The sequence below is a fragment of the Apostichopus japonicus genome, chromosome 3 (genome assembly GCF_037975245.1).
Source record: "Apostichopus japonicus isolate 1M-3 chromosome 3, ASM3797524v1, whole genome shotgun sequence".
In the NCBI taxonomy this organism is placed as follows: Eukaryota; Metazoa; Echinodermata; class Holothuroidea; order Aspidochirotida; family Stichopodidae; genus Apostichopus; species Apostichopus japonicus.
In genome coordinates, this window is record NC_092563.1 from 29,733,394 (window position 1) to 29,746,641 (window position 13,248).

Genomic DNA, 13,248 nt, shown 5'->3' on the forward strand with positions numbered 1-13,248 from the left:
TATATACATTAGTACGGTACATTGCATCAATACACAACAGTATATGCACATAATATACAACGCTTCATATACACATTAGTACACAACGCGATACATATCAATATAGGCCTACTACATAACATACATCGATACACAACATCATACACATCGATACACTACATTAGCTTATATACATTAGTATATTGCATCAATACACAACAGTATATGCACATAATGTACAACACGCCATATACACATTAGTACACTACGCGATACATATCAATATAGGCCTACTACATCACATACATCGATACACTACATCATACACATCGATACACTACATTAGCTTATACATCAGTACATTGCATCATTAAACTACACCATATGCCTCAATACACCACATCATATTCATATATAAATTACATGTTACACTCATGAATACATTTCAGCATACTTGAGATCAATTCACTACATCATATAAACATTATACATAATATGCAAATCACTACACTTCATGTCTGGTCTTGTGCTAGTGAAACTATACTAGAAAGTCAAGATGAACTTTCGACCCTCCAACGACGACGTTAGCACCGAATCTCGAAGCATTCAAGGTTCAAATTATCACCAGGGGGACTCCCCATTTGAAAGCGTACCCTCAACTTTAGTACACTCAACTTTAGTAGGAAGCTTTATGCTGCAGATGATCCTCAAATTTGAATTGAAATATTGGCCTTAATATGAACCTTTTCGATCGAAACTTGTTTCACAGCTACGAATATGGAATTTTAATATTTTATTTTGAATCGAAAATAGTTGAATAACTTGTGATATCAATAGTAGGTGAGACTATGTTTTACAGTTTCCTGTAGAACAAGCCGTTGCCATAAAATATCGTATGGATATGTTTATTGTACGCTGATGAATAACAATGGTGTATGGAGGCTACCGTAGAATATACGTTGAAAGGCGTTTCCCTCGTAATTATTACTCTCTCACACACAAACACACACACAGCTTTCTCACTGCATGTTCATAATAGAACAGTGTGCTAATTTCTGATTGGTGGATAAGTTACATAGTGTATGTATCCAACTAAATTACGATAATGTAATGATGATGTAACGAGTGGCTTGGAAACCAAATGTGGGCGCTCTTTCTTTAAATTGTTTTAACAGATTGTTTTGACAGATAGTGAAGTCTATTTCTTACATAAAACATCCAGATAATTTGATTGCTATTTTCACTAAAAGATAAAGTGACACTCGACAGTCCTGCAAACTATTTTAACAACAGTCATAGCAATTAAATATGAATATTCATAAACTCGGCATTTTTCAATGTTGGTAGTTAATCCTTTTTATAATGCTTGGAGCAGAGAATTTCCTCTTTACAAATGTAGGCTACATGGTATAATACAATACATGGTATGAAACAATACATGGTATGAAACAATACATGGTATAAAACAATACATGGTATAAAACAATACATGGTATAAAACAATACATGGTATGAAACAATTCATGGTATGTAACCTCACATTTAGTACACCCATTTATCTTCGCTCGCAATTACCCATAAGAAATATTCTTGTATTTGAAGGATAAATGTGAGGGAATGAGTTCTTTAATTTTATGGAAATACATTTTCTATAGACTGACCCTTATATATATATATATATATATATATATATATATATATATATATATATATATATATATATATATATATATATATATATATAGTATATAAGTACAACTGGGACGTATGTACGGTGACGAAATAGTTATAGTACTTCATCTTTATCCACCCTTCCCCTCCCACAATGTCTGTCCCCTCATCTTCCATCTGTCGTTCTTTTTCATCTTCTTCCCCTAAACGATCTCCATCTAACTCGTTCTCGTAACTGCTTCTTTCATGTTGTGTTCGCGGAACTAGGTATTTATAGCATGGCTTAAAGTTTTTAGTTTACCAAATATACTTTCCACTTCTGTATAACTTTATCAGCATATGACTTTGTATATGTACTTAAGAATGCTCCGTAAGAAAAGATGGTCCTTGTAAGACAGACCCTGGTCATCAAATGCTAACGTTATTTCACTGACGGGATACCCTTTCAGACTCAGACCCCTCACAGTCGGACTGAGTGTAACCATGGAGATGGTGTGTCTACAGAACATAAACTGTAGCATATACGCCTATTAAAAGCCAATGGAGAACATTGGTACCACACATGTTCAAAGTTTATAGCTGTGACTGCTGTGCACTTAACACATCAACTTTCTCTGAAAATTTACAAAACAACAGACAATTAATGACAGTAAGTAGGCTAAAAAAATCCTTGATGCACATATGCAGGAGCAGCAAAATGCATACCTTAGTGGGCATGGGCCTATATATGCTTTTACAATGAAAAACCAATAAATTACCAAGAGAAATATCCTATCATTTTGCTTTCAGCGGTCGAGGGATGTCTACAAACTTCAGCAATGGTTCAAAATAATCTCGAAACATCATTTCCGTACTTTGGTTTTTTTTTTACGACTTGGAATCACGGTAAACTATCTCTGGAAAATATTTTAGCAAAGTCGACCAATCTTCAGAGCGTCACTTCCAAAGGGGTGGCGCTATTTCAGTACATTGCAAAAGTGAATTGATTTTGGCGTAGCAAGGAGCGTAGCGGTGCCGCAATTTAAAGGAATTGTCTGGTGGAAGATTTTGATACATTGTCCTTGTAGTTATTATTTTTCTCTTTCTAACCATGTAAAAATTGTCCCCATTCGACATTTTCTTCTTGTAGAAATCTGGTTTTCAAATTCACCAGTTTCTCACCAAAAGTACCGTTTGTTCGAACGCTTCAATATGGTGTTTGACGTAGTGCTTGCAGATAGGCAAAACAGGCGACTTGAAGTTAGCACTCCCAATTCCGCAGCAAATTAACTCACGTGTAAGCACATTGAATTGCCTCATATATATAACGTACATACTCGCGAACGTATATACTACGATGCTCAGTTGGTGTACTTGTATAGCGTTACACATAGTACACTCACACTCAAACCACAGTTCATTAACTGTTCTTCGAACTCGCTGAAATAAAATTCACGGATCAAATTAACAGTAAAAGGAAACTTATAAAGTATTCGTTAAACCGAAAGATGAAACTTGGCGGGATCGATGTCATCGCAGAACTGTCCGATTGTAAACGTTAGGGTAGCCTATACACGCGAACATTCTTCGCGCTGGAGCTGGATACCGCGATGTATAAAAAACGAAGAGCCTGCTGTTAAAACTTATCTTGTGTTACACAAAGACCACTAAACCACCGATCTACCAAATGTATTGCGGCTTAAGGAGATTTTTAAATCATATCTAATTTATAAGAAATTTCACCGGAAATTATTGAAGAAATTGATCGAATCGTTGTCAGAGCAGAATATAGCGCTGAAAAGCTTAGGCTTCGCAGAACTGTCCGATTGTCAACGTTTGAGTACAGCCTACATGCGAACATTTTTCGCGTTGGAGCTGGATAGCGCGATGTATAGCTAGCCTGAACAACTCAGAGTCTGCTGTTAAAATTTACCTTGTGTTACACAAAGACCACGGAACCACCGCTCAAGTACATGGTGGCTTAAGGAGTTTTTGAAAACATATCTAATTTTTAAGAAATTTCACCGGAAATTAAGGAAGAAATTTATCTGTATACACACGCTGTTTTTGTTGTGATTACCGTATAGGTACTGTGCGGAGGGTGGGTTATGACGCAATCTGCTATGGCAGAGCTGACGTCACGTATTGTACTGTTCAAATCATATTTGAAATGTCTATCCATAACGATTAAAAAATCGTTTCTCTGTCAAACGCAACATTAGCGTTCTCATACTTTGACAACATGTTTGGAAAATTATTTACTATTTTTTAAGGTAACTTCTTTGGGCCACCAGACAATCCTTTTAAATTAGCCCCAAATGAGAATCCCAACCCATCGATGGACTTGGGTGAGCATTTTTTTTATATATTTGGCACCTCTGTACGTCCGGATAAGGAACTCTCGGAATTCCTCTGTTGAGGATAGGATTTCTCTTGACTTCCCATTTTGGAGGGTAACGGGAAAAGTTGAACCGTTTCGTTGTGTATCTGAGGCTACAGTAATTGGCGTAGCAAAGGAAAGTTTTTATTCAACATGGTTTGGGCTCGGGTAGGCACATTTTGATATTTGTCACCTCTAGACACCATGAGGACATGGTATGGCACTCAGTTTCGGGTTTTCTTTCTTGAGGACAAGATTTCTTTTGAATTCCCATTTGGTGGGTATCGGAAAAGAATTTTATCAATTTTACTTTAGTAGGTCGAATTCAGTGGATATTTTATTCTCGGTATTTGCCACGTCGCTGTTTTGGGACTTTCTCCAGATTTTAGATCAGTCAGTACGGTACGCTATTCTGTAAGTTGGTCGATTGCTATATCCGATTTGGAAAGTAGTTTTCGCGGCAAATTTGGTAGATAAAGCAACTTGCAAACTGGAAAAATCTTCTCTCAAGGGGGCGCACAGTATATCGATTTTGAGACCGATTAGCTTTCTTGAGACCGACTGCAGCGACTGATCGAACAACGATTGAAACATTTAAAAGACAAAGAGACAATTTGCTTTATAGTTTACAGCTGGTACTCAGACGCGTAGAAAGTATTTAGTAGTAGATGGGTTTCAGGGGTGAAGCCCCCGGAAGCTATAGCACTTTGAGACATTTCTTGCTGTCTTTTTTTACTACTCAGATTTGATTCCCCCCCCCCTCCCCCGCCTTGTCTTTAATTGTCAAAAACCTAGAAGAATGTCTTAACCTCGGCACGCTTGCTTCAACCCGCACAAAACAACTAAAAAAACTCAAAACCAGGGGATATGGTTTGCTTCCTGCATTGACGTATTTACGTATTTTCAGAACTCTTCAGATCGCAAGATCGCAATCAGCAGAATATTGATTCGGCAGTTCAAACAAATATTTTGTTACCCTTTACTTCTGACTTTTGATGCTATGATATCATACATTCAGGAGATAATACTACCTATCGTGCTCACGGCTTAGGAAGAGGTTTGAAAAACTGCATTCGCTTATTTTGTTTTGGTTACAATTGACATGTAACATCCACTGTGACCCCGTAAAAATTACGTTATTCAATGCGATGTAATTATTTAGAACCTTTACTTGCTATTAGGGAAGAACCACAGACACTGGTACATGACCATATGACCGTCTACATTATGAATACCCACAGACACTGGTACATGACCATATGACCGTCTACAATATGGAAGAACTACAGACACTGGTACATGACCCTATGGCCGTCTACAGTATGAAAAACCACAGACACTGGTACATGACCATATGACCGTTTACAATATGGAAGAACCACAGACAGTGGTACATGACCATCTCCATTATGAATAACCACAGACACTACACATGACCCTATGACCGTCTACATTATGATATAACCACAGACACTGGTACATGACCATATGACCGTCTACAATATGGAAGAACCACAGACACTGGTACATGACCATATGGCCGTCTACATCATGAAAAACCACAGATACTGGTACATGACCCTATGACCGTCTACAAGATGAATAACCATAGACAGTGGTACATGACCCTATGACAATCTACATTATGAAGAACCACAGACACTGGTACATGACCCTATGACCGTCTATATTATGAAGAACCACAGACACTGGCACATGACTGTAGACCGTCTATATTATGAAGAACCACAGACACTGGTACATGACCATATGACCGTCTACATCATGAAGAACCACAGACACTGGTACATGACCATATGACCGTCTACATTATGAAGAACCACAGACACGGGTACATGACCCTATGACCGTCTACATTATGAATAACCACAGACACTGGTACATGACCATATGACCGTCTACATTATGAAGAAGCACAGACACTGGTACATGACCATATGACCGTCTACATCATGAAAAACCACAGACACTGGTACATGACCATATGACCGTCTACATTATGAATAACCACAGACACTGGTACATGACCATATGACCTTCTACATTATGAAGAACCACAGACACTGGTACATGACCATATGACCGTCTACATCATGAAAAACCACAGACACTGGTACATGACCATATGACCGTCTACATTATGAATAAGCACAGACACTGGTACATGACCATATGACCGTCTACATTATGAAGAACCACAGACACTGGCACATGACCGTAGACCGTCTATATTATGAAGAACCACAGATACTGGCACATGACCATATGACCGTCTACATTATGAAGAACCACAGACACTGGTATATGACCATATGACCGTCTACATCATGACGAACCACAGACACTGGTACATGACCATATGGCCGTCTACATTATGAATAACCACAGACACTGGTACATGACCATATGACCGTCTACATTATGAATAACCACAGACACTGGTACATGACCATATGACCGTCTACATTATGAAGAACCACAGACACTGGTACATGACCATATGACCGTCTACATTATGAATAAGCACAGACACTGGTACATGACCATATGACCGTCTACATTATGAAGAACCACAGACACTGGTACATGACCATATGACCGTCTACATCATGAAAAACCACAGACACTGGTACATGACCATATGACCGTCTACATTATGAATAACCACAGACACTGGTACATGACCATATGACCGTCTACATTATGAAGAACCACAGACACTGGTACATGACCATATGACCGTCTATATTATGAAGAACCACAGACACTGGTACATGACCATATGACCGTCTACATCATGAAGAACCACAGACACTGGTACATGACCATATGACCGTCTACATGATGAAGAACCACAGACACTGGAACATGACCATATGACCGTCTACATGATGAATAACCACAGACACTGGTACATGACCATATGACCGTCTACATGATGAATAACCACAGACACTGGTACATGACCATATGACCATCTACATTATGAAGAACCACAGACACTGGCACATGACCGTAGACCGTCTATATTATGAAGAACCACAGACACTGGTACATGACCATATGACCGTCTACATGATGAAGAACCACAGACACTGGAACATGACCATATGACCGTCTACATTATGAATAACCATAGACACTGGTACATGACCATATAACCGTCTACGTGATGAAGAACCACAGACACTGGTACATGACCCTATGACCGTCTACATTATGAATAACCACAGACACTGGCACATGACCGTAGACCGTCTATATTATGAAGAACCAGAGATACTGCCACATGACCCTATGACCGTCTATATTATGAAGAACCACAGACACTGGTACATGACCATATGACCGTCTATATTATGAAGAACCACAGACACTGGTACATGACCATATGACCGTCTACATAATGAAGAACCACAGACACTGGTACATGACCATATGACCGTCTACATTATGAAGAACCACAGACACTGGTACATGACCATATGACCGTCTACATTATGAAGAACCACAGACACTGGTACATGACCCTATGACTGTTTACATTATGCATAACCACAGACACTGGTACATGACCCTATGACCGTCTACATGATGAAGAACCACAGACACTGGCACATGACCATATGGCCGTCTACAATATGGAAGAACCACAGACACTGGTACATGACCATATGACTGTCTACATTATGCATAACCACAGACACTGGTACATGACCATATGACCGTCTACATGATGAAGAACCACAGACACTGGTACATGACCATATGACCGTCTACATGATAAAGAACCACAGACACTGGTACATGACCCTATGACCGTCTACATTATGAAGAACCACAGACACTGGTACATGACCCTATGACCGTCTACATTATGAAAAACCACAGACACTGGTACATGACCATATGACCGCCTACATGATGAAGAACCACAGACAGTTGTACATGACCATATGACCGTCTACATTATGAATAACCACAGACACTGGTACATGACCATATGACCATCTACATTATGAAGAACCACAGACACTGGTACATGACCCTATGACCATCTACATTATGAAGAACCACAGACACTGGTACATGACCATATGACCATCTACATGATGAAGAACCACAGACACTGGTACATGACCATATGACCGCCTACATGATGAAGAACCACAGACAGTTGTACATGACCATATGACCGTCTACATTATGAATAACCACAGACACTGGTTCATGACCATATGACCATCTACATTATGAAAAACCACAGACACTGGTACATGACCATATGACCGTCTACAATATGAATAACCACAGACACTATGAAGAACCACATACAGTGTTACATGACCCTATGACCGTCTACATTATGAATAACCACAGACACTGGTACATGACCATATGACCGTCTACATTATGAATAACCACAGACACTGGTACATGACCATATGACCGCCTACATGATGAAGAACCACAGACAATTGTACATGACCATATGACCGTCTACATTATGAATAACCACAGACACTGGTACATGACCATATGACCATCTACATTATGAAGAACCACAGACACTGGTACATGACCCTATGACCATCTACATTATGAAGAACCACAGACACTGGTACATGACCATATGACCATCTACATGATGAAGAACCACAGACACTGGTACATGACCATATGACCGCCTACATGATGAAGAACCACAGACAGTCGTACATGACCATATGACCGTCTACATTATGAATAACCACAGACACTGGTTCATGACCATATGACCATCTACATTATGAAAAACCACAGACACTGGTACTTGACCATATGACCGTCTACAATATGAATAACCACAGACACTATGAAGAACCACATACAGTGTTACATGACCCTATTACCGTCTACATTATGAATAACCACAGACACTGGTACATGACCCTATGACCGTCTACATTATGAAGAACCACAGTCTTGACACTGGTACATGACCATATGACCGTCTACATTATGAAGAACCACAGACACTGGTACATGACCCTTCCTATGACTGTCTACATTATGAAGAACCACAGACACTGGTACATGACCATATGACCGTCTACATTATGAATAACCACAGACACTGGTACATGACCATATGACCGTCTACAATATGGAAGAACTACAGACACTGGTACATGACCATATGACCGTCTACATTATGAAGAACCACAGACACTGGTACATGACCCTATGACCGTCTACATTATGAAGAACTGCATTGCATTCCAAACGGCAGTCTTTCATCAGTAAGTGTGATGTCCGTTAGGCCTCTTGGTTTTACTGCGGGGTTCTTGATTTCTTGTTAACATACTTTTTGACCCCACCCTAAAATGGTACTTCCATCCGATATGAACGTTTTCCATATAGGTCTGTAAATCATCCCCGGGTACATAACATGAGTGATGAGGTTACAGCAAATGGTACACACCAATGGAAGGGGAACTTACAAACCAGACCTCTCTAAAAGATGAAAGGAGGGTCATCACGTCACAAAGCAATCACAAAAAGCAACGACCTCTCCGTCTTTTGTTGTGTAGTATTTCAATAACGTTACACGGAGGAGATTGTCCGCTGAAACACATCATGCATATAATTTATAATACTCAGTTTATATGAACAGCTCCCACGTGTTAGTAAATAATGACATTCAACAGTTAGCACGTTAAAAATACAGGCTAGGACAACTTGTAGACTAAGAGTGCATGACCGTATAACAGCGAAGCATACGACGCCATTCCCTTCCTCGAAAAGGACACGTGATCATTCCGACTTGTAAGGCGACAGTGTCATAAAATATTGAGAAGAAATTGCATATTCCCCGCATTAATTGTCAGCTTGAATTTTGTGCCACATAATGTGTATTTGTTATGAGCGTCAAAGTTTTGAAGCCGACCGTTTTATTTTGCCAAATGTATAGTACAATCTTTATTGACTACAGAGGTGTTACAAGGTGATAAATGCTAAAAAGATATAACCTTTAACCAGCTATGTAAAGTACCGCTTGTTATGTTGGATACTGTTTCGACAGATTGACAAGATGGCAGGATATGGATCGGGAACTCATACAAGGTTTGGTCTGCTACAGCTAAATGGTGAGCTTTGATTTCCACAGCAAACTAGTCATACAAACGACCATGTCTCTTGTGTCACAGCTAGTGTTCATTTCCTGAGTGGACATTTGACAAAACTTTCTTTCCAGAATTCTGTCACTTTTTGATAAAGTTACAGTACATTGCTTAGAAAACTTAGACCCTTACGAACTCAGTTATATAACACTTTACCGACTCAAGGCTCCACGAAACCTCATGACATCCGATATTGTGTCGTCTGTGTCCCTGTAGCTACTGTCGGTTAAGCACCCCCATCACAGCATTGTTTATCCACTGAAAAATTGTTTGGGGAGTTCCTTTTGCATCCCTTTAGTAGAGTAAAGAAATCCTGTGGTTCCCCCCCCCCCCCAACCTCGTTTTCTAATAAAAACAACACCAAAATGACAACACAATTGAACATGAACAAGGATTAAGTAATGACTGTGAGGGGATTATGTCTGGCTGTCTCGTTGTTCGTAACAACCCTTGCAGGTTTGACTCACCTCACCTAACCCCACCTTCTTCATTATCTTTCGCGGATGCTATTGGATGATAATATGTATGTTTGGATGATGACGTCATTGTTTCAATTATCTTCCACTGAAAGCCGGTATTGTACAAAGCGGATTTGGAAAAGTCTAATTCTACACACAAGGAATTGAATTAGTCAGGCGACTGTGCAAGTTAGTATCGTGAGCTATTCCTTAGTAAACTCAATCACGTGGTGGTGGTAAAGCAAACCTTCGCGTCTTTTTACAAAATTTTTAATTACGTTGCAATCGTCATTTACGCAACGACTTTAACAATTGTGTGACACATTTGCCAGTCCCAAAAAGGTGGCATGTATTGTTCGCAAAATATATTTATCGTCTGTTCGGTTGATTGACACCACTTTCAGCTTTGCCGTTTTTATATGTAGTCATCGTCCCAAATTCATCTCGTGGTTGAAATTCAATTTGAACTTACTGCTCTTAAAATCGTCCCGGCCGTAGTGACTATTCTGTAAGTGTGTTTCGCTTAGAAAACGCAGAAGTTGACTTATTTACGTATAATTTAGAGAAAAACAAAATGGCGATGAACTCCAGCAACATTTCCGAGGACACATTTTATCTTCGGTTAGGACTTTTCCCGCTTTCCCTATATCTACTCGCACACGGGATAGTCATATTTCTAACACTTGTTGGTAATTCTGTAGTTATTATTACGATCGTCAAAAATCGTTTAATCCAAACTCCAAACAACATTTTTCTCTGCGGTCTGGCGGTAGCGGATGTTCTCACCGGTCTAATCGCGGTACCATCAGCGATGTTCGTGCGCGTTGTCATCAGCCAATTAACCTGCCGGGCAGGTTCTAGACCTTTCTTTTTCGTGCCAGCATTTGTTTTCTGTGCAGTTTCTGTCGGCCATTTGATTGTCATAACCATTGATCGGTTAATTGCGGTTTCGTCACCGTTGAAGTATCACATGTATGTAACGAAAAGCAAGTGCAAATTTATCTTTGCGTCAATTTCGATATTCGGTATTGGACTTGGATCGATGCCGGCCTTTGGCGGACTAAAACATCCTAATCAGTGGGTGTGTGGAAATGTCCCATATAAGTCTGGTGCCGTGGCTGGTCATTCGTTGCTTATTGCTGGTTTTACGCCAACTATCTTAGCAATCCTACTTTGTAGCTACGCGCGCATCTTCGTGATTGCGCAACGACACCTAAAAGAGGTGTCTCGTCGGCGACTTACTGGAATGGACGTAGATCGTGTTCGATATTTGGAATCTAAATCTCGAATGAAAGCAACGGTTACCGCGGTGTTGGTGGTGTTGATATTTAGCATCTGTTGGTTGCCGATGTCTGTCAAATTGGTTGTCGATGTTCTTTACGATCCACCGGTAGATGTACAGTTTGTTTATCAAACCATTGTAGAGATCTTGTCGTTCGCTAATTCTGCGCTTAATCCCATTATTTACGCTCTCAGAAGTAAGAAATACAGAGATTCATTTAAAGTAGCCCTGTCCGTTCTTTCGAATAAAAAACGAGGGCCAACGGTCGGTCACGATTCTGTAAACCGGAATATTTCCTTGAGCACAAGTTTAACAACGGGTTCATCATTTGGACTTTAAATTATTAGAGTAAGGCAAAATATTTCATCAATATTTCAACAGAACTGGCATTGTTCGATATAGGTGGCAAATGCCTACAGTGAAATTCTGTAGCAGATATTTCCCAGGGTCTCATAATTGACCCCGGACAAGAAGCTGTAGACCGTGGCTCCCTCTCGTCAGGCATTCATTCAATATCAAGTTATTGTATTACTCTTCGACCCAATACTAGATATTTAGCCTGAAGACAGCACCGAATTTAATATGCAAATTAGTCTAGCTTTGGGTTACCCTGCTATGAGCGTGTGACAGGCCTATAGATTTGCTAACTAACATAATTAAATGGGGTTTTTTTGAAAAGCAAGACATAACACCTAATAAAATATGTTAACGCGCATATAAATGTAATAGACAAACTATAACATTAATGTTACTATTTTAAAGTAAAGTTGATAGCGAGGGATATTAAGCTGTAACGGAAATAGATATTTAACAACAACACTACAACGAGCTTTATATATTCTGTTCGATAAGCATCTTATACAAAGTTTTTACATATAATATAGGCATACTTAGTGGAGCGGACAGTTTTTTTTTTCAGCCATTTGACCTAGTTAGGCTTAATAAGGCTATCAATAAAAATTGGTCACTGCGTGTGACGTATATAAACAAAATATTAATTAGACCAGTTTTCATAGATAAGAGTTTACAGTTTAAGTTCTTCACGAGTTTTTGTTGAAATGGCTTCACGTATGACTGCAATATATTGTTGTGTTATAAAACGGCGTGTATATATATAATATATATATATATATATTTATATATATATATATATATATATATATATATATATTTATATATATATATATATATATATATATATATATACATATATATATATATACATATATATATATATATATTCACTGTTTTTTATATATATATATATATATATATATATATATATATATATATATATATATATATATATATATATAT

The 13,248-nt window shown here is 38.8% G+C and overlaps 1 protein-coding gene across 1 annotated transcript; it reads left to right on the forward strand.

Moving 5' to 3' along the window:
- The first annotated feature begins 11,660 nt into the window (after positions 1–11,660).
- On the forward strand, positions 11,661–12,283 carry LOC139965781 (sphingosine 1-phosphate receptor 3-like). Its single transcript, XM_071968475.1, has one exon. The coding sequence runs from the start codon at positions 11,692–11,694 to the stop codon at positions 12,268–12,270; it is 579 nt and encodes a 192-aa protein (XP_071824576.1). The 5' UTR covers positions 11,661–11,691; the 3' UTR covers positions 12,271–12,283.
- The last annotated feature ends 965 nt before the right edge of the window (positions 12,284–13,248 follow it).

What these genes read in the sequence shown, in the direction of transcription:
- LOC139965781 (XM_071968475.1), top strand. Translation starts at nt 11,692, where the DNA reads ATGCCGGCCTTTGGCGGACTAAAACATCCTAATCAGTGGGTGTGTGGA.